The sequence below is a fragment of the Denticeps clupeoides genome, chromosome 1 (genome assembly GCF_900700375.1).
Source record: "Denticeps clupeoides chromosome 1, fDenClu1.1, whole genome shotgun sequence".
In the NCBI taxonomy this organism is placed as follows: domain Eukaryota; kingdom Metazoa; phylum Chordata; class Actinopteri; order Clupeiformes; family Denticipitidae; genus Denticeps; species Denticeps clupeoides.
The window spans coordinates 1,163,148-1,189,805 of record NC_041707.1 but is presented as its reverse complement, the minus strand read 5'-3'; the positions used below and the strand labels follow the sequence as shown (position 1 = coordinate 1,189,805).

The 26,658-nt window shown below is 48.8% G+C and overlaps 1 protein-coding gene and 1 non-coding gene across 2 annotated transcripts; both read right to left on the bottom strand.

Annotated features, from left to right (window-relative positions):
- Window positions 1-2,148: 2,148 nt before the first annotated feature.
- Window positions 2,149-26,553, bottom strand: LOC114800344 (leucine-rich repeat and immunoglobulin-like domain-containing nogo receptor-interacting protein 2). The gene is made up of 2 exons (XM_028997570.1): window positions 26,160-26,553; window positions 2,149-4,402 (listed from the first exon to the last, which is right to left on the bottom strand). Exon 2 carries the CDS (start codon window positions 4,388-4,390, stop codon window positions 2,504-2,506), a length of 1,887 nt encoding a protein of 628 aa, XP_028853403.1. The 5' UTR covers window positions 4,391-4,402; window positions 26,160-26,553; the 3' UTR covers window positions 2,149-2,503.
- On the bottom strand, window positions 18,657-18,775 carry LOC114803029 (5S ribosomal RNA). Its single transcript, XR_003751864.1, has one exon. It is a non-coding gene; the product is annotated as a 5S ribosomal RNA (ribosomal RNA).
- Window positions 26,554-26,658: the final 105 nt, after the last annotated feature.

The window sequence follows — 26,658 nt, the reverse complement described above, 5'->3', positions numbered from 1 at the left end:
TTATGAATTCTCATCAAGTGGGCCGTTTGTGGACGCCCCCCATTAAGAAGACAATTAATTTTGAGGTAGCCAGAGTCTGCGACCTCCAAACCTGCTGCATGACTGTGAAATTATCTCTAAAACTGCCTGCTTTTTACACACCAGAGGTACAGAGGGTGATATTAAAAGTGAGACCTCATTACACATAATTCACAAGCTCTGTATCCATCATCATCATCATCAAAGTGATGGCATGTACAAATGCTTGGCCAGTGGAAGTGCATGTTCATTTTTAGATTATGGTGGAACGCTAATATCCTCATATGACATTGATTATCAGTTTATTTCAGCATTTTTATTTATATCTTAAAATTGCTGGTATGTGTATATCAAATTGTGACCACCAACACATGAAAAGTGCAGTGATCCCAACGCTACGGCTTATTGGTTTGAGTCTCACAGTTGATGAGAACAGCTTCTTCCATGTAAAATTGTTGTAAATTAAGTCTAAATGTAATATAACTGCAACGTACCCATAAATGTAGAGGCAGTTTCATGCCGATGCATGACGCTGTACGGTAGTTTCACTGTCCAATGACTGTCCTTGAAGGATCTACTTGCACAGACTCCTCATTAAGGGCACCATTCATTAGGGCCGCTTATTATGGGGGATTCTTCGTTAAAATTCTTGTTCAGGGGACCTGCTCATTAAACCCGCAAAGAGCAAACAGTCTAATACGTTCAAACTCTGCACGCTCAGCCAGACATCCATTTACATCCGTACAGGTAGTCCAGTAATAAAGCTGTATGCTTGGGTTTATTTCCTTTGGAAAATATATGCAGATATTCATTTTTATGTAAAAACATTTGGAGCAGCATTTGACAGAACATTGAGGGGGGGGTTGCACATACAGAAGAAAGAGACTTCCACTGAGGTCACAAACACAAGTCCTTTTTTTTTTTATCCACCGAGGCAGCAAACTGGTCTCCACGTTTTTTTTTTTTTTCCGTTTTTTTTCACCACAAAACGAGAAACGACTTCCATGTTTCATAATCCAGCAAACAGGCGTCCGTCTCTCACGTGAAACACGTCACAAACACACGCCACTGCTGACACTGTACCCAACTCAACACTTTTTTTCAGGGAAGACAACTGAGTTTTTTTATTTTTTCTTATCTAGAATATATATGTATGTATAGAGGGACTTTTATGTATGATATTTTTATATGCATGTAGTATATAAATAGACAATATTCTCACAATTATACAAATAAGGAAAAAAAAAAAACACCCGTACAACACCTTAGCACATCAAAAATAGATTCGTAGTCCATAAACCCGACTCCACAGGGTCAATACTGCAGTCCACCGATCCTTCCAATAAACCGCAGCGCTGCGAAAGTCGTGGACGTTTCGCTCGGGCTCGTATGCAAGAAAAAGACACGCATACATACGCACGTGCACGTTCAGCGACCACATACACGTATACACACGTGAAACCTCTTCACACGACATATCTCCAGTACCTTTATGCACCGTGCATGTGTTTGTGTGTGTGTGTGTGTGTGTGTGTGTTCTACGACAAACCCTGTTTTATATTCCTAGAAGAGTAAACATCTGTACCATTTTTGTTAAATCTTAAACATAGAACTTACATTTTTTACTGCTTATGTTGAAAAGGTCACGTTCTGGTGACCATGTGGAGTAAAACCTGGGGGTTTGGTTCTGGTGACCACGTGGTGTAAAACCTGGGGGTTTGGTTCTGGTGACCACGTGGTGTAAAACCTGGGGGGTCACGCTCTGGTGACCATGTGGAGTAAAACCTGGGGGTTTGGTTCTGGTGACCACGTGGTGTAAAACCTGGGGGTCACGTTCTGGTGACCACGTATAATAAAACCTGGGGGGTCACGTTCTGGTGACCATGTATAGTAAAACCTGGGGGTTTGGTTCTGGTGACCACGTGGTGTAAAACCTGGGGGTTTGGTTCTGGTGACCACGTGGTGTAAAACCTGGGGGGTCACGCTCTGGTGACCATGTGGAGTAAAACCTGGGGGTTTGGTTCTGGTGACCACGTGGTGTAAAACCTGGGGGTCACGTTCTGGTGACCACGTATAATAAAACCTGGGGGGTCACGCTCTGGTGACCATGTGGAGTAAAACCTGGGGGGGTCACGTTCTGGTGACCATGTATAGTAAAACCTTGGGGTTTGGTTCTGGTGACCACGTGGTGTAAAACCTGGGGGTCACGTTCTGGTGACCACGTATAATAAAACCTGGGGGGTCACGCTCTGGTGACCATGTGGAGTAAAACCTGGGGGTTTGGTTCTGGTGACCACGTATAATAAAACCTGGGGGGTCACGTTCTGGTGACCATGTATAGTAAAACCTTGGGGTTTGGTTCTGGTGACCACGTGGTGTAAAACCTGGTTCTGGTGACCACGTCGAGCTGAACTTGGGCAGCGTACGGTGGTCCATGTCCATGCAGCATTTCTTGCTCGATCATCTGTGCTGGCCTCACGGGCCATCAGATCATTTTCATGTTGACCCGGCGGGGTCCGCTGGTCTCCGGGACTTCGGTCCCGCCCCCTTTCCGCTTGCGCGGGACGTACTGGATGTCGACGCTGCCGCGGTGCTTGCCTTTGCCGCGGCTCCATGCGAACAGCAGCAGGAAGCAGAAGAGCACCACGCCCAGGAAACTCAAGCAGCCCATCGCCGTGGAGACCAGGATGGTGGTGAAGTCCAGCACCACCCTGACCCGGGCGTAGCGGTCGGTGGCGTTGCCGCGAAGGGACACGTTGCCGTCGCCGCTGCCGTCGTACGTGTCGGGGTAGTCGTAGTGCGAGCTGCGGTTGGCGCCGGGCGGGCCGTCCCTCGAGGCCACGCTCTTCACGGCCAGCGAGGCCGAGAGGCTGGCGTTCCCGGCCGGGTTCGAGGCCACGCAGATGTACACGCCGCTGTCCTGCCGCTCCGCCACGCGCACCTCCAGGGAGCCGTCGCCGTGGACCACCACCCGCCCGGTGCTCTTGGTGGTCAGGTGGCGGCGGGTCGGGGTCACCCAGGACAACGTGGGAGGCGGAGACCCGTCCGCGCTGCAGTTGAGCCACGCCCGCCGACCCTCCTCCACCTGCGCCGGCTGGGTCGCCACGGCGATGACGCGCGGCCTCGTGCACGTGGCGAGGCGCAGGAGATGCGGCTCGGCGGCGACCTCGAGGAGGGGCTTCCCGGCCAGCGCCGCAGGGGTGTTGCACTCCGGCTGGGCGTCGTCGGGGTTCTTCTTGTCGTTGACGTGCAGGACGGGCGGAGCGCTCTGCAGCATCCAGCGCAGGCGGCAGTCGCACACGAGCGGGTTGCGGCCTATCATCAGGGTCCGGAGGCTCAGGTTGAGGGCCGGCGGGAACGCGGCGCGCTCCAGCGTAGCCAGCCGGTTGGCCGTGACGTCCAGGAGCCGCAGCGAGGCCGCGCCCAGGAACACGTTGGGCTCGATGCGCTCCAGCAGCGACATGCGCAGGCGCAGCTCCTGCAGCCGCGCCAGTCCGTGCAGGGCGCCGGCCCTCAGCACCCGGATGGAGCTGTAGGACATGTTGACGTGGGTGAGGTGGCGCATGTGTCCGAGCGCCGGCACCGCGCTGAGGTTCGTGTGGGTCACGGACAGCGCGCTCAGGTTCAGCCCCTGCAGGGCGGGGCCCGGCAGCCCGTCCAGCGCGGGCCAGCGGTCCAGCTCCAGCCGTCGCAGCTGAGGCATGTTCCGGAAGGCGTGGGCCGGGACCTCTGCGATGTTGAGCTGCGTGAGCCGCAGGCCCTCCAGGTTGTGCATGTGTGCCAGGGACTGGCTGGGCACCGCGCTCAGGTTGCAGCGCGCCAGCGTGAACTGGCGCAGGGACACCAGGCCCAGGAACGCCCGCGGCGCGATGAAGACCAGCTCATTGTCGCTCAGCTCCAGCGTGTGCAGCCGCCGCTGCTCCTCGAAGGTGCCGTCCAGGAGGATCACCAGCTTGTTCTGGCTCAGGTCCAGCAGGAGGAGCTCCGTCAGGCCCGCCAGGGCGCCGTGGGGGAGTAAAGTTAGCTGGTTACCACGGAGACGGAGGGCGCGCAGCCGCGGTTGGGCGCGGAAGCTTCCAGGCTCCACGGACGACAACAGGTTGGCGCTCAGGTCGAGGTCTTCCAGCTGCTGCAGCTGAGAGAAGTTCTGAGGCGCTAGGCTGCGCAGGCGGTTCTTACTGAGGTCCAGCGACCGCGTCTCTATGGGGATGCCCTCGGGGACGGTCGCCAGGCGCCGCCGGTGACAGGAGACGGATCGCGTCTGCACGGAACAGTCACAGCGGGCGGGGCAGCCTCGGGCGGGGCCAAGGCAAAGGAGGAGGGGGAGGAGGAGGAGGGAGAGACTCGAAACACAGGAGGATGGAGAGACCATGACCAGAGAGACCTGCAGAGGCAGAGACACAGAGACGTGAGCTAAGGGGGGACAACAAGAGGAAGAGGACAGATTAACAGAGACATTTACATTTAAGGAATTTGGCAGACGTCCGTATCCAGAGCGACTTACAACGTGCTTCCATGTCACCATGGATGAGGTGGTCAGTTCTGGTTCACTAGGACTCAAAATATGAACACAATCATTTTATTCACTCTGTTCTAGTTTCTATACAGACGTCAGACAAGAAGAAGGTTCCAAGTTCATCTAAATATTCCCTAAAGAGGAAGGTCTTGAGCTGCCGTGTGAAGGAAAGTGAAGTGATTGTCACATGTGATACACAGCAGCACAGCACACGGTGCACACAGTGAAATGTGTCCTCTGCACTTAACCCATCACCCTGAGTGAGCAGTGGGCACCATGACAGGCGCCCGGGGAGCAGTGTGTGGGGACGGTGCTTTGCTCAGTGGCACCTTGGTGGATTGGGACTCGAACCGGCCACCTTCTGATTACGGGGCCGCTTCCTTAACCGCTAGGCCACCACACCCTGTTAAGATACTCAGTGACTGAGCTGTTCTGATCTCGAGGGGAAGTTCATTCCACCACGAGGGGCCAAGACGGAGAAGAGTCTAGATGAATGTCTTCCTTTGACCTTCAGAGATGGAGGGACCAGTGAGCAGTACTGGAGGCTCGGAGTATACCAGGTGCAGTGCGAGGTGTAATAAGGGCTGTGAGGTAGGATGGTGCTACTCCATGTTTGGCTTTGTAGGCCAGCATCAGTATTTTGAACCTGATGCGTGCAGCTACTGGGAGCCGGTGGAGGGAACGTAGCAGAGGGGCGGTGTGGAGAACTTGGGAAGGTTGAAGATCAGTCGTGCTGCTGTATGAGTTGAAGAGGTCGGATGGTACATAGAGGTAGACCAGCTAGAAGGCAGTAGTCCAGTCATGAGATTACTAAGGACTGGACCAGGATCTGGGTGGGCCGAACTTGGTAGATAAGGACGGATTCGTCTGATATTGTAGAGAAGGAATCTACACAAGCGGGAAAGGTTGCTGATGTGAGAGGAACGGAAAACGGAAAGCGGCGAGGGCGACAGGTCATGAATTAAAACCGCACCCGCGGCCATACAGACCCACACATCCACACTTGCATTCTTCCCTCGGCAGCCCGTAATCCCTTGTTTGCATGTTCTGTGCTGTGACAGGGGCTGGAGTGGTTATTGATTGTGACACACACACACACTCTGGAAGAGTCTTCGTCAAACACACACTGTATCCATGGAAACCTTCCTCTGGCATTCTACAGGTCCAAAGCAGGAGACCAAACGACCAGCAGAGAGTACAGAGCACATGGATCCTGCAAACGACACGCGGCCAAGAACGTACAGACGAAAATGAAGAAGAAATGAAAATAAACGAGCCGCGCCCGTTCGGTATCAAAATGCCGACCTGAAGAAAGACGGAAGCGTGCGCGTGGCCCTTCGGGTTCAAAACCGATTTTCATCCCCAAGCAGACAAAAAACGGCATGAGGCCAAAAAACCGGAGGGCTTCTAAGAATATGAGCGGCCGCCAGCGGCAGCCATTAAGGCGCAGGGCCGCGAGGTGGCCTGGCAGGTCCAGTGGCAGGTCCGGTTGCAGGTCCGGTGGCAGGTCCGGTTGCAGGTCCAGTGGCAGGTCCGGTTGCAGGTCCGGTGGCAGGTCCGGTTGCAGGTCCAGTGGCAGGTCCGGTGGCAGGTCCGGTTGCAGGTCCGGTGGCAGGTCCGGTTGCAGGTCCGGTGGCAGGTCCGGTGGCAGGTCCAGTGGCAGGTCCGGTTGCAGGTCCGGTGGCAGGTCCGGTTGCAGGTCCGGTTGCAGGTCCGGTGGCAGGTCCAGTGGCAGGTCCGGTGGCAGGTCCGGTGGCAGGTCCGGTGGCAGGTCCGGTTGCAGGTCCAGTGGCAGGTCCAGTGGCAGGTCCGGTTGCAGGTCCGGTTGCAGGTCCGGTGGCAGGTCCGGTGGCAGGTCCGGTTGCAGGTCCGGTTGCAGGTCCAGTGGCAGGTCCAGTGGCAGGTCCGGTTGCAGGTCCGGTTGCAGGTCCGGTGGCAGGTCCAGTGGCAGGTCCAGTGGCAGGTCCGGCATGATTCACCTGGCCTGCCCACAGGTGACGGAATCCGCGTGGGCTCTATTTCGGTGTCGTGTGCGGGGGTGGATTTCGTGTGCCATCGACGGACGTCATTTTGTGTGTGTGTGTGTGTGTGTGTGTGTGACCGCCAACAGGAGCTGTGCGCGTACGCCGCGCTGCGTTTCGCCGTGTGGGCGGAGGATAGATGGTGTGACACGCGGACTTTAAATGGATCAGTAAACTGTGAAAACAGGAGGGTAAATAAAATATCACCGCGGCTCTCTGAAATGACGCCGTTCTTTCACATCAACTTTTACCCAATTTGTCGCCTGTCCAGGAAACCGGAAAGACACGAGTTTAGTGACCGCGGTTATTGACCACGGTTCCGCGCTTTAAATCGGCCTTTATTGCCATGGTAATTAAGCCCCTGACACGGCAGCCATGTTTATTTGATATGATCCCTCCAGAGAGCAGCTCTAGTTGAGCTGGCCGCCGCCCGCTGCCCCGGGTGAGGTCGGCCTCGCCGGGCCGCCACGAACGCGGCGAGGAGCCGCCGGTCTCCATTCGCCAACAGCTCGGCAATCAATAATATTTCAAAAATCGCTCCAAGAGGGAAGGAAAAGAAAAGGGGACGTCGTCGGCAGCTAATGAGGGCCATTAACAACTTCCCTGGCATTTAAGCTTAATTAGCGCCGGTCTGGCTGGCCATTTAAATCAATGGAATTAATTAAAAATCTGTTCGTTTGCATGTTCTCCCCTTTTTTCTTTGGGTCCTTTTGAAAGTAGGTTACAGGAAATGAATGCAAATATATCTTACACAGATGCATATGTCCTGGGCGGCCAGGGGAAAACAAAGAACGGAATAAGAACCACTCGCAAGCTTTTTTTTCATAATTCATAATTCTTCAGTACTTTTCTTCTCTCGTTTGGCTATTCGAGCCACATCTTGAACGCGTGATCAGCCACACCCTCCAGGGCTGGAGGCTGTTCACGTTGGATGGAGCTGTGGATGCCTTTGCGGCCCGCGGCGATGTAAAATTTGTTCTGCTTCATGACCACTTCCTGTTCTCGGTTGTTCTTGGATTGCATCACCTGACCATGTCCTCTCTGTACAAGCAGTTGTACGAGTGGACGAACTTGGAATCTGAAATTGCTTAGCACGTGTCCTCCGTATTTAACCATCACCCTTGGTGAGCAGTGTGTGTGGGGACGGGACCTCAGTGGCACCATGGCGGATCGGGATTCGAACCGGCAACCTTACGATTACGGGAACTATTCCTGCCTGGAGTGATCCCCTTTTCACACTGTAATTTGTGTCGATTGCTGTGATTCAGTGGAAGAAGAATTGGCTCCAGGTTAAAAGGGCTTCTTGTGACTCTCATCAGCGCTGTTTGAATCGGTCCATTTTCCGATTATGACCCATGTTGGCCTCATAAAGCCCGCAATAATTGAAAACGCTTGTTCATTTATCTGCTGCTCTTATTCCTTCTCTCTCCCGGCCGTTTGGAAGAATGTATTTCACACTTCTGATTTTGTGGGCCAGCTGGTTAGTGACCCAGTTTGCTGACCTACATGCCCTGTGAAAGGATCCTTGTTAAAACGAAGGGGTTACCGTGAGTGTTGGAAACCCGCAGTGGAAGATCAGTTAGCCCGAGCCAAATATTCACATTTACATTTACAGTATTTACCAGGCGCCCTTATCCAGAGCGACTTACTTAGTTACAGGGACAGTCCCCCCCTGGAGACACTCAGGGTTAAGTGCCCTGCTCAGGGACAATGGTAGTAAGTGGGGTTTGAACCTAATATAATATAAATATAAAGTGATGATACAGCACAGCACACGGTGCACACAGTGAAATTTGTCCTCTGCATTTAACCCATTGCCCTGAGTGAGCAGTGGGCGGCCATGACCAGCGCCCGGGGAGCAGTGTGTGGGGACGGTGCTTTGCTCAGTGGTACCTCAGTGGCACCTTGGCGGATCGGGATTCGAACCGGCAACCTTCTGATTACGGGGCCGCTTCCTTAACCGCTAGGCCACCACTGCCCCAGAAGACCTGGGTCTTCTGGTTCATAGGCGAGTGTGTTACACACTAGGCTACCACTACTACCACCCTGAATAAATGTAAATGAATAAAGGTAAAAGTTGATATATTGCTGCGTCGGTGCGGCAGCACCATTTGGCACTGCGCTCAGCAGGAGCTGCGAACGAGTGCGTTTTTTTAAAAATTTTATTTATTTTTTATCGACACTTTTTATCTCCCGCTGCCACATCAAGCAGACGCCCAGCGCTCTAACCGGCGGCTCGAAAAACAACTCGTCTCCAGGAGTCCTGCAGAATTAGGCGGCGAAGTGCTGCCGTCAGCAGGGCCGCAGGTTCATTACAGGGCCCCCGTCAGGGCCGTGCGAGTTCATTAAAGTTTTAATAAGTAGATAATGTAATTCTGCCGTGGTTTGGCGCCGGTATGGTGGAGCCCGGGAGAACTGGGTCGGCGGAGAGCATTTCTGCTAATATCTTCTTTACCGATCAGCACCTAACATGTCCAAGAATTATTTACCAAATGGATATCATTTTTTTAAATGATTCTCATAATCAGTGATTTGCAATGCAGACGTGGACGATTCGGTATGAATGCAGTAATTGATTGGTGATTTTCGAGATATAAAGTTGTGCCCGTAGTGACTGTGGTGGCCTGATCTTAGTACGGCGCCGGTCCGGGTTGAAGTTCGCCCTCTGAACGCCATTCGCATTTTTACTGCACTTAACTCTCATCTCACTGATGTATTTGAAAGCCCCATGCGAAGTAATGCAGAAATGCCGCTTCGTGGCGCATCCGATAATCGTAATCGAATCGTGAGACCAGTGAAGGTTCACACCTCTGTTAATCTTACCATCTCACATGCACAAATACACACATGCATTCACCCGCTTGGGGCAGTGGGGGCCTAGCAGGGGCAGTGGGGGCCTAGTGGTTAATGAATCGGCCCCGTAATCAGAAGGTCGCTGGTTCGAATCCCGATCTGCCAAGGTGCCGCTGAGGTGCCACTGAGCAAAGCACCGTCCCCACACACTGCTCCCCGGGCGCCTGTCATGGTGCCCACTGCTCACCAAGGGTGATGGTTAAATGCAGAGGACACGTTTCACTGTGTGCACCGTGTGCTGTGCTGCTGTGTATCACATGTGACAATCACTTCGCTTCACTTCACATTCAGTCATTCACAATAAAATGGTCACTACCAAGCAGCAGCTCAAAGGAGCAAACACATGCTCAAATACACACTTGCACAAAGGTACTGAACGCACACCTGGTCACACACAATTAACACTTCAAATGCACAAAGTCACACAGGTGCACATATTTCAGATGCATACATACATCAGAGGTCCACACCCACACACACCGAGAAATCTGCATTACATCCCGTCTCTTTGTGTCTCACATGCATACTGCAAGGAGCCGAGATCAGACACTTTCTCTTTCTTCGATCAAACACACACACACACACACACACACACACACACACACACACACACAGAGCATGAGCAACCTTCTCCATCCTCTTCCTTTCAGGCGTTATACTGAAGAACAGATAACTTATTTATCTGTTCTGGGGAAGGTGCTTCGTATGAAAACAGGACCGCGCTCGCTGTCTCTTTTTCGCTTCGAAGGCTCCGCCTTCAGAAGGTTTAAGAATGGCCCCGTCGATTAGGTTTGGCTAATTTTAGTCCGGATAAGTTTAGACTCATCCATTTTTCATTGAACAGAACAGACACAGTTACCGCACACACAGGGCTGTATGGAGTGTGTGTGTGTGTGTGTGTGTGCGAGCGAGAGAGAGATTAGCATGTGCATGATATGCTGCATATAGAGGAAATAGCTCCATTCCGGACTGACATGCATGACATTGGATAATAAATTGTCTCCCTTATTCCTGTTGAAGGACAGACGCTTTTCATTCTTTATGCACCAAGGGCAGCAAGAATTACTCCAAAGAATCAATAAAATTGATTTTAGATGTAGTTTTTGTTGTCAGCTGAACATAGATTTAGCGCTAAATGCTTGTTTTAAAGTTTAGGTCTTTAGGTGCTGATGCTTTGGTGGTGCAAAAAAAAAGTCTTTTTCTTCTTCTGCTGCCTGCTGCTCTTGTTAAGGGTCACCACAGCAGATCAGTTGTCTTCTGCACCTTCCTCTTTCACACCAGCCACCTGCATGGTCTCCCGCAGCACATCCATGAACCTCCTACTAGGCCTCCATCTTTTTTCCTCCTGCCTGGCAGCTCCATCAGCACGCATTTCCAAACCAAACCCTCTAATGCTCTCATTCCTAATGCTGTCCCTCCATGTCACCCTCATCTTGAATCTCTGCCTCGTGTCTTCTTGCCAGTGCCACCGTCTCCAACCCGTACAACATCGCTGGTGTCACTACTGTCTGGTAAACCTTCCCTTGCACTCCTGCTGGTATGCAGCGTGCGTGACGTAAATGTGACGCAGCGTACTTTTCTTTTAATAGTTGACAAATAAAAACAAGACTAAATGTGGTCTTCAAAATAAAAACTAAAGTATAAAAGTACGGTACAAAAAATATAAATATAAAAAAAATGTATAAAAAGTATATTAAAATGTCTCTTTTCGTTGAGGAAAACGAGAAAAGATGTTATTTCCTCTCGTATAAACGGGTTATTATTATTCAGTATTTCTGTCTCCCATCCGGTCGCACAGATGACGTTACTTCCTCAATTCCCCTTCAAGCATTATTTCTATTTCAGGATGCTTGTGGTGGGTTATCAGATAGTAGACTAGCGTCTAACACACTCGCCTATGAACCAGAAGTCCCAGGTTCAAACCCCACTCGCTACCATCGTGTCCCTGAGCAAGACACTTAACCCTGAGTGTCTCCAGGGAAGACTGTCCCTGTAACTACTGACTGTAAGTCGCTCTGGATAAGGGCGTCTGATAAATGCTGTAAATGTAAATGTAAGCCTTGCTTGTCAAGTATTCTTACTTGAGTACCATCTCTACAGACTTCTAACCCCAAGACATACTAGTGCAACAATACCAAAAATATTTAAATACCAAAAATATTTAAAAAATATTTAAACCTTTGACTTTCAACAGCCCATGAAACTTGCAGTAGTGGGATGATATCTATATATATGTGTGTGTGTGTTAGTGTGTGTTTTTATATATATATACACACACACACACACACACACACACACATACTTATGCCAATATGAATATAAATACGTATCTACAAGTACATGTTTTACAAAAGCATGTAGAGTACATGCCCAAGCACTATGTTGAACATTATTTAAATGTGATTTGTCATATTGCAGGTTCTTTTTTCACATCTATTCACACAGTTTTTAGGTGAATAAATATGTTTATAATGAAGAACATGGGATTTACAAGAATTAAAATGGAAAAAATAGGAATTTAGGGAAAAATAAAACCATCCATCCATGCGGCACAACAAATGAAGGAAGACTAAAAAGTGTTTCTTAAAACTAATTTGTATTAATGTGTCTTAATATGAAAAGAACAAGACCACACAAATTTACCTGCGTAGCAAAGCTTATTAAGTAGTAGTAATAATAATAATGATACGTAAATTTCCTTTTAGGACACCGTGGTCCACCCACCACTTTGTCCTCCACTACGGCAAGCCAACTGTGCCAATAACCAGCACATTTTTAAAGGGTTAGTAGGCTGCAATCAGAGTGAAAATGAAAGTGAAGTGATTGTCAATGTGAAACGTGTCGTCTGTATTTAACCATCACCCTTGGTGAGCAGTGGGGAGCCATGACAGGCACCCTGGGAGCAGTGTGTGGGGACTGTACCTCCATCAAGGGGACCTCGGTGGAACCATTAGATTACGGGGCCGGTTCCTTAACTGCAAGCGCACACACCGGAATTTGGGTGAAAATTCAACTCCTGACTGCTTTGTGAGTAAATCTGACATGTAACATCTACAGCATGCATGCAAAGTAGATATAGTTATTTATAAATCACAAACAAATCCACAACTTGTACAATAACACCACATCCTTGCACATTATTGTCGTTGATGTTTTTTCCTACATTGTACTTGAGAGACACCATCTACTGGAATCAAATTCCTTGTATGTGCTTGCACTTACTAGGCCAATAAATACGATTCTGATTCTGATGCATGTTTTAGGATAGTAGAAAATATGAATTATGTAATAATTAAAATGGTACACAGTTAGTCTCCCACCATTCACACCGTCATATGTCTGATAAAAATATGTCTGATGATCCACAAAATTCACCCTGTTTTTACACCTTGACTACCGTCTACAGACTCGACTTTCGTCCGCCGTGAACATCGAACAACCGAACTGAGACCCATAAAAAGAGGCGGCCTCAACTCAACGTCCCGAGCAGTGAATTATGGGTACGTTTCAATTACGTCAACAGCACATCTGCTTCCTGCATTTACATTTGGTGGCCGATCAGCAGAGAGAAAAGTTCTCGAGTTATTTGAAGCGACACGTTTTGGTTCTCTTGGATTTTTCTGTTTGAAAGGAAACCAAACCAAGAGAAAAAAGTTACAAACGCACCGACTTACGCGTAGCTGCGACACGTTGGGGTCCTAGCGGGTCCCACTCGTGCCCAGCTGCTGCACGGTTGTCCCGGTGCTCCAGGGGACCTCCGGCGTGCTGGTCATGCTGATGGAGAGTTTTCTGAGGAGACGCACCGACCCACCGGGGAGCCGCAGACAGCTGTATTTAAGTCTCGCAAGCGGCGTAATGGTGCAAGGGAGGAAAATGGATGGGAGCGGAGCGCCATGGCAACAGGTGGGACTACAGTGAAATTAATATGAAGATAAAATATACGCTTTGCCCCGCAAGAGAGAGAAATAAAATGGGAAATAACGACGCAATTTGCAGCTTCCATTTATCAAACCACTTCTCTTTGTTCCCTGAACAGCACACAGGCGATCAATCTCCTTTACCCTGGATAAGATCCCTCCTGCATCAGCCTGCTGGCTGCGGACAGGGCTGCTGCTTTCTGCCATTTCCCCCCTTCTCTGCAGGTCTTCTCGCCGAGAAGGAAGATTCCTGGCCATGCTGATGGAGGAGGGTTTGCTGGGAAATGCAGCATCCCGCCGGGAGCCAGAGCCGGCTGTGCTTACGTCTCACGAGCACCTTAATGGTCCACAGGAGGAGAACGGATAGGAAACGGTGCGCCGCAGCAACAGCTAGGATTTCTCTTGAAATCATTTTGGAAGTTGAATACATTGTTTTGTCTGCTCAGGATGCAAAACACACTTCTAATGGACCGTATAGAGCATTAAATGGCTGGGAATTTCAGGACCCCTTATTAACGTGATTGTGACGGCATAGTCCAACAGATTTTGCAAAGGCAATTTAACGATTTTTAATCGGAATATTGTGTGTACCGTGAACATCTTTGTAGAAGAGTGAGTCAAGTTGCAATAAGAGGCAAACCACAGCACAGCACCCAGTAACACTGTACATTCCTGTGTATTGCAATGATGACAACGTTTCTATTCTGTCCTGTCCTGTTCTATTCTATCCTGTTCTATTCTATCCTGTTCTATTCTATCCTGTTCTATTCTATTCTGTTCTGTTCTATTCTATTCTATTCTATTCTGTTCTATTCTATTCTATTCTATTCTATTCTATTCTATTCTGTCCTGTCCTGTCCTGTCCTGTCCTGTCCTGTCCTGTCCTGTCCAAGGTTGCCAGCTGTGGTTATTTAGCTGGAGTGAGATTATTCGTTTGAGACATCCAGTTGTTTCCGGCCCTCTCCTGTTCTCTAATCCAGTCTGGGGATCAGCAGCGAACAGATTACAGCCCGTTCTAAAGGGAATAGATCTGGCGTGAGATTTTGTGTGCTGAAAGTGTGCGAGTTGGGAATCCTGGAAAAAATCCTGGAAACAACGCAGATCAGGAGCCACATATTCTGGGTATTTAAAGGAATAAAATGTCCCCGCATTGTGCTGTACTACGGCCTGCCAGGCGAAGCGTTTCTTGAATGTAGTTGCTTGCTTGAATGGGACTTGGGACTTGAATTTGAATTTGCTTGGGAATTCAGGTCCCACCATTACACAGTGACTTCAAAAAATAAATATTATATATATGTAATTAAAAGTAAACGTTTGATCACATTACCAAAATATCATGACTATAGATTATCAAGTTAATAGTGACGAATGTGTGTGTGTGTATTCAGGTCTCAGGTTAACCTTGGTGCCTCCAGGTCTTGGAGATACATGTTTAATTCAGGAAGCAGCAGGAGACCATGAGCTACATCCCGGTAGCGTATTGTGTACATAAAGATCTAAATTTAGAGTGCCGGGTTGTCTGCGGCGTTCTGCCACCCTCGCTTTACTGCGGCCCCTTCCTCTTTATCCGGGTTTAATTAGTCGCCGTCCCTCTGCCCATCGAGCCAACCTGACATCGCGAGGAGAGACGACACCCGCGTAGCCAGGATGCTGCAGCTGTGTGTGTGTGTGTGTGTGTGTGTGTGTGTGTGTGTGAGCAGCCTGGGGCTTTAGGTGAGTTTTTAATAAACTCTGAGGCTGAGAAATGAGCTTGTCTGAGTCTGCTGAGCGGAGACGCCGTCTCTATAAGGTACATGATACAATCAGCAACTTTCTACTCTCACTCACTGTGTGTGTGTGTGTATGTGTGTGTGTGCGCGTGTAATTAATTTTTTCCCTACGTTTTTGGGTCTCTGTAGATACTGTGTGATATTGTGTGGTGTGTATCGTCTGCATGGACGCTCAGTTAACCGAAGACGAATGTTAACCAATTAAAGCGACTCAGTGGGAGGTTTTCTCAATGGGACCACTAATGGGTTTAGCTTTACTGTGACAGTGTGTGTGTGTGTGTGTGTGTGTGTGAGAGTGTGTGTGTTTGAAGAGAGAATGAGGACATATTCCATGTTGTCACCATCGCTCAGTATGAAACTCTGCTTTTCTTGGATAAATATGTCTTAATTTGGGACAAATACACACTGCAAATATAAAGAGCTTCTGTGAAAATGGCACACGTTAGGCTGGCCGGTTATTAGTGATGGGGATAAAATTCGGGATTACGATGATCAGTGTTGGGCATATTTGCTCCTTCACACATGGTGCATCATCTGCCAACAGAGTCCTTTACTTGCAACACTCCTGTTTGAGAATGTCCACTCATATATACGATTTTCGGCCGTGTCTGTCACACAGGGACATACAGGAGTTTCTGGCAGTCTGTATTTTTTTAATTATTAGTTTTTATTAGTTTTAGTCACGTCCAGACTTGTTTTAGTCGTCAAACCTATTACATAATTAAAACAGGGTTATCGTATTACTACCCTGTAGACCTTAGATACTCAAGAATACTCGGCATTCATTTCAGAAGACACAGAAGACACTCTGGTTTGTTCCGTGTTTTTCGACACTACGTTCTGTTGGAGACGACCTGGAGTTCTCACGGTTACGGTACGAATTTAACAGAAAACTGGTCCTAAACATATACAACAATTTCACCACATTTCAAATTTGAAGGATGTTAATAAGGTTAAGGAAGCGGGCCCATGATCAGAAGGTTGCCGGTTCGAATCCAAGGTGCCACTGAGGTGCCACTGAGCTTGTTAAATGGACACCGCGTCCTGGATGTGTCACCGCGTCCTGTGTATCACAATGACAATCACTTCACTTTCATTAAAACAGTGTATACATTCCATTCTTCTTGTTTTTTTCTGGCTGGTAACACCAAAAGCTTTTAAAAAGCAGAAGTTTTCAACGTCTGTTGGTCCATGGCGGAGCCCGGCACTGCTGCTACCAACACGGAGCACGGCGCACCCACATCGGCAACTGAAACTCCAAAACATGTAGATAAACCTACAAAATCCTCCAGCTCTGGGGCCGGGTCGAATACTCAACCTCTGCCTTCAACCCAATATAGTCCAGTCCGCCTGACTGAAACATGAACATTAATTTTCCCAAGCGGAAAGACACTCAGATGTTTTAGTGCGAGTCGGTAGCAGCCTCAACCACTAATTGGAAAAAAGCTCCATTGTAGATGTAGCTCTATATTTGCTCAAAAAATAAAATAAAAAATTTGACTGGCTTATTAAGTTATATAACTCTAATTAAAAACGCTTGTCTGGGCAGTGGTGACCTAGCGGTTAAGGAAGCGGCCCCGTAATCAGAAGGTTGCCGGTTCGAATCCCGATCCGCCAAGGTACCACTGAGCAAAACACCGTCCCCACACACTGCTCCCCAGGCGCCTGTCATGGCTGCCCACTGCTCACTCAGGGTGATGGTTAAATACAGAGGACAAATTTCACTGTGTGCACCGAGTGCTGTGCTGCTGTGTATTACATGTGACAACCACTTCACTTTCTTCTTTCAACACATGATGTTCTGGTCACACCTCTGCTTTTAAAACTGGCCTGGAATCACCAGGCTTTGAGCTGTGCCAAACCACAACCTGGAGTGAAACCTCACAGCTCTAGTAGAACTTCAGTTTTAGAGCCAAAACTGTGACTTGTGGGGTCTTTGAACATCTCCCTCCATATGGACGCCGTTTGGACTGTTTCCACTGTGCCTCACGTAATACAAACTGACACAGGCGCTCAGTACACAACACAGTTGTCAAAATGTATTTTAAAGGTCCCCTGACATGAAAATGTGACTTTATGAAATTATTATTTAACATTAATAAGAGTTCACAGAGCCTGTCTGTGGTCCTACAGTGGCTAGAAATGGAAACGGTGCGTCCTGGGAAATCTCACTGTGGGACTGGATCAAAGTGGCTGTAATTCTGCACCAAGAGACGTCAGATACAGAATTAGTGGACCAACAATACCGACATAAAAGCAAAAAAATTAACGTCAGGGGACCTTTAAAACTTTCAACTGCTGTTTTTATTGAATGAATATTCACATTGGCTCCGCCCCCTACATCATTGGAGGTCTGTTGATAAGTTGAGAGTGGTGTGTGTGTGTATGTGGATTTCACAATTCTAAGGAACAGAAGTAGAAGAGGATGGGTTATTTTTGCAGTCTGATTGACAGTATCAGACATACACACTGCAGGAACACACACACACACACACACAATGGTGTTTGATGTGCCAAATGCCTTCAGACCTTGGTTCTGCAATGCTAATTAACCCTGCAATCAAAACAACACAGCAAGACAATAACCCTCTCATCCCAAACACACACACACACACACACACACACACTATACTTTCACACAAACGCAAGCAAATTGTTTGTCTTCGCCCATCGCAGAAACAGATGCACTCTCCAGGCCGGTGTAGTTGAATGACAGAAATACCCACACGTAAATATTCAAATTGAGCGGTAAAATATGATAATGTATGAAAAAACATGCACACACTGCAGATGAGGAGTTTTGTGGTTATCAGGCTTAGATCGCTTGTGAAGACTCAAACACACACACACACACACACACCTTGGTCGGCCTGTTGATGAACTGGAATGACATTGATTGGCGCGCTAATGACTGGGAGAATTGCTTGACACTTTCCGTATGATTTCTGCAGATCTCAGTTAGTGCCGCTTATTGACCAATAAAAATGCAGCAGTGTGTCAAAAACAGACAAATGAGCGTTTAGTTGTTCACTGTTCCAGAAAAGCGAACCAGCAGACCTGTGTAATTAAATCCGGCCGCGCATCATATTAACTGAAGAGACGAGGCGCTGCAGAGGTGTCAGCAATGACAATAAGCCAAGTGCTGCTGTAAATGTCCTCATAATGGACGCGTTGCAGCGTCTCGGCTCCAAACGACATTTTGTCACGTCGTTAACTCGTCCGTCTTATTGAAACATGGCTGTGGGCGGGTAGTAGTTACCAAGTAAGGAAGTGGACCGCCAAGGTGCCACTGAGGTCCCCTTGATGAAGGTCCCGTCCCCACAGCCAAAAAAAAAGTGAAGTGATTGTCACATGTGATACACAGCAGCACAGCACACGATGCACACAGTGAAATTTGTCCTCTGCAATTTAACCCATCACCCTGAGTGAGCAGTGGGCACCATGACAGGCGCCCGGGGAGCAGCGTGTGGGGACGGTATTCAAACCGTCGGGATTCGAACCGGCAACCTTCTGATCACGGGGCCGCTTCCTTAACCGCTAGGCCACCACTGTTCCGAGTTAAAGCTTACAGCACCTGGTATTCCCAGGCAGTCTCCCATCCAAGTACTAACCAGGCCCAAGCCTTCTTAGCTTCCGAGGTCAGACGAGATCGGTCGTTCTTCGGCTGGTATGGCCGTAAGCCGTAAATACAGAGGACACATTTCACTGTGTCACCGTGTGCTGTGCTGCAGGGTTTCACTTCCCTTTCGAAAGACACTTAACCCTGAGTGTCTCCAGGGGGGCTGTCCCTGTCGCTCCTGGTTGATAAATGCTGTAAATGAATTTATGGAGAATGCCTGGAGGAGGTTCCCTCAATCTTGGCCACACATGCTCACTAAGATTTATGGATGAAGCTTTTAGATTTCGACCTGTGGCATAACTGATTGGATTTTGGTGGACTGAGGTCAGAGGTCAAAGCCATAAGTGTCGGTGTGCATTGTTTGGGGCGCGGTGACCGATAACTGATTTGGTGGTCTAAGAATGGAAGCTCATCATGAAAGTAGACGATCTCTACCAAGCGGAAGCTTATCCTTCCGGATCAGATTATCCAGCTCTGATCATTTTTTATTTTATTTAAAAATGTGAACGAAACATCACGACTTGGCACAGGACAGAATGGAGGATGTCTCGAAGACACGGAACAATGAAAACCAGAACCCGGCAAAGCATGAACACAAGAAAGGTGTTGTTTTCTTCTCATTTCCCGTCTTCCATCTGAAAGCCTCCCTCTTTCAGAGGTCAGACCTCATTATCATCCCCACTCCCAGCTCCGGCACGGCAAACAATAAGCCGCCGCATCCGCGCTCCGAACACACAAACACACATCTATAATTCAGCTCAGCGCTCGCCGCCGCGCACGCTCTGCTGCCGGAGTCGGGAGATGATTTAAAAAATCGTTTGCTGATGGCCATGTTTACCAGAAAAGCCCTCGCACCGCTGACGGAAACCACCGACCGGGGCGGAGGACGTGCCCCGCCCTGTCCCAACGCCCATCCATCCCTCCCTCTTGCACGCACACAGAGCAAAGCGGATCATAAACTCCGCCCCTTGTCATTCTGTCACAGTGGGATTGGTGACAGAGCGCAGCTGCAGCCACCCACAATACGAAGAAGAAGAAGAAGAAGAAGATTTTACGTAATAAAGATCAAGTCCTAAAGCACTAAATCACGCAGTAAGATTCTAAATCCAGAAGTTCTACACATTTACAGTATTTACCAGACGCCCTTATCCAGAGCGACTTACAGTCAGTAGTTACAGGGACAGTCCCCCCCTGGAGACACTCAGGGTTAAGTGTCCTGCTCAGGGACACAATGGTAGTAAGTGGGGTTTGAACCTGGGTTTTCTGGTTCATAGGCGAGTGTGTTACCCACTAGGCCACCACCACCCTACACCCGACGGTGTGAAAGTGCTCTCGCTTTACGTAACTAAGTTGCTGCGGAGTGAAGGCGACGTATAGGAACGTGCACGTCCCAGAACCGGGGCCGGCCGCCATGTTTAAAGGCCCCTCCCATTTCCTGTTGCAGGGCTCGGGTGTCCGCACCGGAGAACGCTGCTTTTGGACGCCAGTGCCGAGAAGTTATATGCTGCTCGAGTCGGTTGGGTGGTGTTTGGTGGGTGGAGCGGTGGGCTAATGAGACACGCCTTTGGAGGGCCGTGAGCTCCGATTGGCTGCGAGGCAGGTGGTTCTTTTAATCCGCGCCATCACATCATGCCGGCTGCAAATGGACAAGCAAATGGACAGGCGGACCCCGGCTTCGTCTCTCCTCTCCGCGGGCCGTCCCATCTGACTGTCAGAGGTCGGGGGGAGATTAATTAAAGCAGAGCGCTTCCACTTACAGAACTCGCAGTCTGCCCATGTCCCAGCCGTAACACCACTCAGAGAGTTTGACAGATGTAATTAAGACACGAATCCTCCTGGACAGGCGCGTCCTTAGGAGCCGCACAGCTGGATGCGGCGGTTCATCGCCAGCGGGACCCGACCGGCAGAGAAGCTCGTACCAGCCTAACGAGGAGCCGCCATCCCACAAGGCTGAATAATTCAGAGGGAGGCGAAGGCAGAGCTCCGTATTGATGAATCTGTAGTGAGCGCCACGCCTGTACGATATTAAACACGATTTTAAACACAAAACCGCCTCCTACACAACCGAGAAACTCAGGCGGCGCTCACATGTCTGCAGTGGCCGCTCGACCACGTGTCGCAAAAGATAAAGTTTATGGAGTCGTCATCCAATCAGCCACCAGCGAGGAACCTCAGCCGGTCGGCCGCTCCTGTGCTCTCCGTGCACGGACACGCCCACTCGTGGCCATGTGACGGTCAGGACCGTTCTTGTACGAAGTTCTGCAGTGTAGAAGCTGACCACCATAATCAATATGAAGGCGAAGTTTCTAGAAGCACCTGCACGCCGCAGCCCGGTTCTACCAGGTGCTTCAGGATGGGAATGTGACAGGAACGTGTCTGCATCCTGCTTCTTCTGAGATTGGCCCACCTGGTGGCTTCCACCCATCAAATCACCCTTCTGCTCGCACTGCACCTGGTATACTCCGAGCCTCCAGTCCTGCTCGCCTGGTCCCTCCATCTCTGAAGGTAAAAGGAAGACGCTCATCTAGATTCTTCTCCGTCTTGGCCCCTCGGTGGTGGAATGAACTTCCAGCTCAGTCACTGAGCACCTTCACACGGCAGCTCAAGACCTTCCTCTTTAGAGAATATTTAGATGAACTTGTAACCTTCTTCTTGTCTGACTTCTGTATAGAAACTAGAACAGAGTGAATAAAAAGATTGTATTCATAGTTGTGGGTCCTGGTGACCCAGAACTGACCACTTCATCCATGGTGACATGGAAGCACGTTGTAAGTCGCTCTGGATACGGACGTCTGCCAAACACCATAAATGTTAAATGTCAATTTCATCCAAAGGGAGACAATATTTGATGTGACTGGGAATTTGGGTGACCAGGTGCATGTCCTCGCAGGAAATGGGGGTTTGAAGGCCGCAATCCTTCCCTCCCATCTCTCGTCTTGTCATTTCAATCCATACTTGCAATTTTAATCAAAACGGCCTTTTATTTTTACCCCCGTGTGCCTGCTTCAGCCGGGTTTTTATCGCTTCCCTCCTACGTCAGCGTGAAGATGATTGGAATGACCTGGGAGCCGCATGTGGAGACAAACAATCAATGGACAGAAAGCCACAGGTCCAGATACAAGTCAAGGCCCAGATTGCCCGAGGGCGTAACTGTAATGATGACTTGTGGTGCCACCCAAGTCATCAGCTTGCATCACCATCTTACCTTGCAGAGGTCAAAGTTCAACACAACAACACGTGTAACGGCATGCGTGTAACATGGGTATTGGCATGAAACACTTGATCCAGAGGTTCTTTCACCTTCATGAGGCTCAGGTGTTCTCGCTTAGTCTAACAATAATCGTGAATGCGGGATGGAATTAAAACGTTATAACAGGGTAATAAGTTAATAATTGACCCTACAGACCGAATCAGGAGTTGGTACTCTGGATCTGTACGTGGAAGACTGATCACCAGCTCACCTACAATGTCAACGTGGCTCACCAAAGTGAAAGTCCTTGTGAAACACCGCAGCGCAGCACACGGTGACACAGTGAAATGTGTCCTCTGTATTTAACCATCACCCTTGGTGAGCAGTGGGCACCATGACAGGCGCCCGGTGAGCAGTGTGTGGGGACGGGACCTTCATCAAGGGGACCTCGGTGGCACCTCAGCGGTTCAGGATTTGAACCCAAAACCTTTCAGTTACACGTCCACGTCCTTACCTGCTTCATCTGTGGTTAGTCAGGTAAAATGCATCCTACTAACCAACCTGTCATCAACTGAGCCTTAAAGACCCAGGTTGAAACCAGCTTAGTGGTGCCTTGAACAAATGTCAAGAAGTTTATCCATTAGGCTACTACCTCCCTAGTGGTAACCAGCCTGTCTTATAATAAGCCAACAATTCATACATTTATCCATCACATGCTTGCACCGTTGGACATATTTATCTTTGTGTGGGTTCACCCTGGAATTGACTAGCTGTCTCCAGAGGATGTTCCAGCATTGTGTCCAAAGAATGTCTGGGACAGCTTCCAGCTTCTTTGTGACCCTGCCATGGATGGGCACCTTTACAAAACAGATGCTAATTGGGACCTGGAATGGGGAGGGATGATTAGCCATCATGTAGCTCATGGCCTCTGCAATGAAACTGACATTCAGCCTCCAAAAAAGCATAAAGTTACATCAGGTTAAAAAGAGAATGTGTCTATTTGTCATTTTTGACGTTCGAAATGTCAACACCGCAATGACACTAAAGCTGTCCTCAACCCAGCCTGGTTTATTGCCGCGGTTATCATTCCGAGCGGTGATGGTTCGCGTGGCACAGCAGCAGATTGGCCAGAAGCTCCTGTGAGACAATTTACGTCTCCGGCAGGTCCCCCTCAGACTCGCAGCCGTCCAACCATCAGTCACTTCAGGAGGGGGATGGACACACACACACACAGTAATGTCCCTACATCCAGCCTGAAACAATCACACACCTTGAACCATCTATCTTTCATACATACAGGCACCAGTTGGGAATATAGCAGAAATAAGAACATCTATTAAATGATAACGGGCTTGTGATTTAGTTCCTGAGCAGAAGCCACATTTTAAAATAAATGCAAACTTATTTGCAATCTATGAGAAACACAGACAGTTTTCTTTGCTGCTGCTGTGAAGTAATGTGACGTAATAATTCCCATAAAAAAGATGCTCGTTACCTTCCAGTAATGGAACCGGAATTACGGAAGTAAGGGAATAAGGGAAGAAACCAAACCACTGTGTTGATGAGAAAGAATATCAGCGAACGAAATTGTCGTCCAAAAGGTCGCCGGAGACGTTTTGTCTCCCCCAGTCCAGTAATTGCATGGATGCAGCGTGTAGAAGCTCTCGGGAGCGTGAGAGGAACACTTGTGGCTTTTTTTGCGAGATTGGAAATTGAAGTCGGTGAGTCGGATTGCGCTTTCGGAATCTCACAAGCGTAATGAGCTGCCTTTAAATGGTTCAGCTAACCAGAAACTTGTTTTTGTCTCATGGAGCACAGATCTGATTAAAACTGCAAAATCGAGTCTTAAAGTGCTTTAATATCCCAAAAATAGCATCAAAACACAATTTCAGCTATAACAACAGTCCAGATATGCAAATGAGATGCACGAAGCGATGAAGACGCCGTGTTCATTTACAGTTAGCATACAAATTGTAAAAAGGGACTCTTTGATATTCTGCGAATGCTTAAATATGGGATCACAGTAGGGACAGTCCACCAATCACGTTTTAAAATATTGGAATCATTCGATCTCAACCCTCATTACTGGGCCACTACTACCGTGTCTCTGTCCATTATGTTAATTTGTAAATGAATATGTGAGGAACCAGCACAGGAGTCAGGATTTGAAGGAACTTATGAAATACGTTTTCTTGCGTCATGTCCCATTAGCGCTACATGATGGCGCTATAATTTGTTCGGAATGGGACACAGTAGCCCAGATGGAATGTTTGAAAAATGTTGGCAAAATACTGGTATACAACCTGACATATAATTCTGTGAAAGTAATGCTCTCTCTCTCTCACACACACACAAACATACACATTCACATACACAGATATTCACTGAATAGGAAATTAAGGAAGCAAACTCGTAATCGGAAGGTTATGGGTTCAAATACCGAACTGCCAAGGTGCCACTGAGGTCCCCTTGATGAAGGTACCGTCCCCACACACTACTGGATAAATACAGAGAACACGTTTCACACTGCTGTGCTGCAGTGTTTCACAATGACAATCGTCTACTTTTCAAAGGAAAATCATCTGTGGACCTTGTTTAAAATGTCCAAAAGGATTTTTTAAAACCATTTATGATGTAACCCGGGGCCAGTCGTAATCCAACACCAACGCCCAAATGGCACCGTCATCTGGTGTTCATCATCTGTTGGTTTACTGTCCGCTGACAACACATGGATGATCCAGATGAATGTGACCCGAGAGAATCTTGGTTTTACCAGGTTTTACACACATCAGCCGCAACATTAACACCACCAAAAAAGGAGCTCTGACTGATCAAAGGTGTCCTGTGGTATCTGGCACCAGGCTATCGGTAGCAGATCCTCTAAATCCCGCAAGTTATGGATCCGACCAGCACATCCCACGGATGCTCGATCAGAAGGACATCTGTGGAGTTTGAAGTTAACACCTCCAACTCTTTCTTCCTCAAACTTTACTTTGGCATTTTTTTCAGTGAGCTTCTTCATAAAAATGGCCATGGACAACAGTAGGGTACATGTTGCAGAACATTGTCCAGAGCATCACACGGCCTCTACTGGCTTGCCTTCTTCTCACAACGCATCGTGCCGCATGCAGGAACGTGATTCACCAGACCAAGATGCCTTGCTCCATGGTCCAATTATGACATTTCCCTCCCCTTCTCAAGAGCTTTCGGTGGTGGACACGGGTCAGTATGATGGCAAGCTGTGCTGCTGACACCGTTCTGTCATGACCGGTCCAGTCTAACCAGTGGATATGAGGAACACCCAACTAGGAGGACCTGCTGTGCAGGAGATGTTCTGCTCACTGGTTGACTAATATCTCCATGCAGCTGCCACCGTTGCCAGATCTGGGTTAGCATTAGTTGTAGTGGTGTAGCGGATCCCTGGAGACGTAGATTTCACCATCACGTTACGATATGAGAGCTCGGTTAATTCCCAAGCCAGGGCCTTCCGGGTATTTTTCTATTAAATTTTGGTTCGGCGAGGTTGGACGCAAATGTATTCAGCAAACTGTTCAACTTTGAATAGACAAACGTATAATGGAACAGTGTCAGCTTTACTGGTCCTGGCTGCTCAGTCCAGAATTGATTTAGGCGCAGCACCACTTGCGATCAGCAGGGGGCGCTACAGGAGGCCACGACAGGGGAGATACCTGGACACACACTCGCTTTTCTGCCACCGTAAGAATAAACCGTGAACTGAAACACACACACACACACACACACATTTTTAACGTTTAACGAAGACTTTGAGCTTCACACCGCAGCTTTGACCTCCACCCACTCCACACCACCCACATCAAGAAAGAGTTTTAACGAAAGGACCCGACACGGTAGGTGTGACATTTATCACTTCTAACACACGCCCGTCCAGATTCACCGACACCTTCATTTCTCACTTTCTTGAATGGAGTTCACTCACACACACACACACACACACACATAAATATTTTGGAAAACCAACAAAGCCCAACTCTCACCACCAGTGTACTGCACCAGACAAAAAGAGCTCTCCCACTGTAACACACACACACACACACACACACACACACACACACACACACACACACACACCAGCCTTTATGAGTCATAATGCTGTTCGGTTCTCTCTCTTGTACCGAATCTCACACAGGTGTGCTCAAGAAAGACAATTTCAGCCACACACACACACACACACACTCACACACACACACACACACACGCACTGAGACGCCGGTTACCTGTGGCTGCTGCCCCTGGTGCCATAGGCTCTGTGACGGCGAGATCAGCTGGACTCGGCGCGTCTCTGGATGTGCGCGTGTGTGAGGGAGGAGAGAGAGAGCGGCGGCGCCCAACTAGACAACCGTCTCCACGACGACGCCACACCTCCTCTGCCTCAGAACAATGAGCTTTTATCTCCTCCTCCGTCTCATCCCTCCGTTCCGGCACTCGCTCTCTCCTCCTCTCGCCCGTCCACCCGCTTTTCCAGGGCGTGCGCGGAGTGTGAGACGTCTGGTCAGATGCATGGGGATGAGCAGCAGAGCTGGGATTCTGCAGGGAGAGAGAGAGAGTGTGTGTGAGAGAGAGAAAGAGAGAGAGAGAGAGTGTGAGATCAGACGAGAAAGGATGGGGTCGTCATGGAGATTTTCTGAGGTTCTGTGAGAGAGAAAGTGAATGAAGAAGAGACGCACACACACACACTTATACACTGACGTGCAGGCTCACACTCACACACACACA

What these genes read in the sequence shown, in the direction of transcription:
- LOC114800344 (XM_028997570.1), bottom strand. Translation starts at nt 4,390, where the DNA reads ATGGTCTCTCCATCCTCCTGTGTTTCGAGTCTCTCCCTCCTCCTCCTC.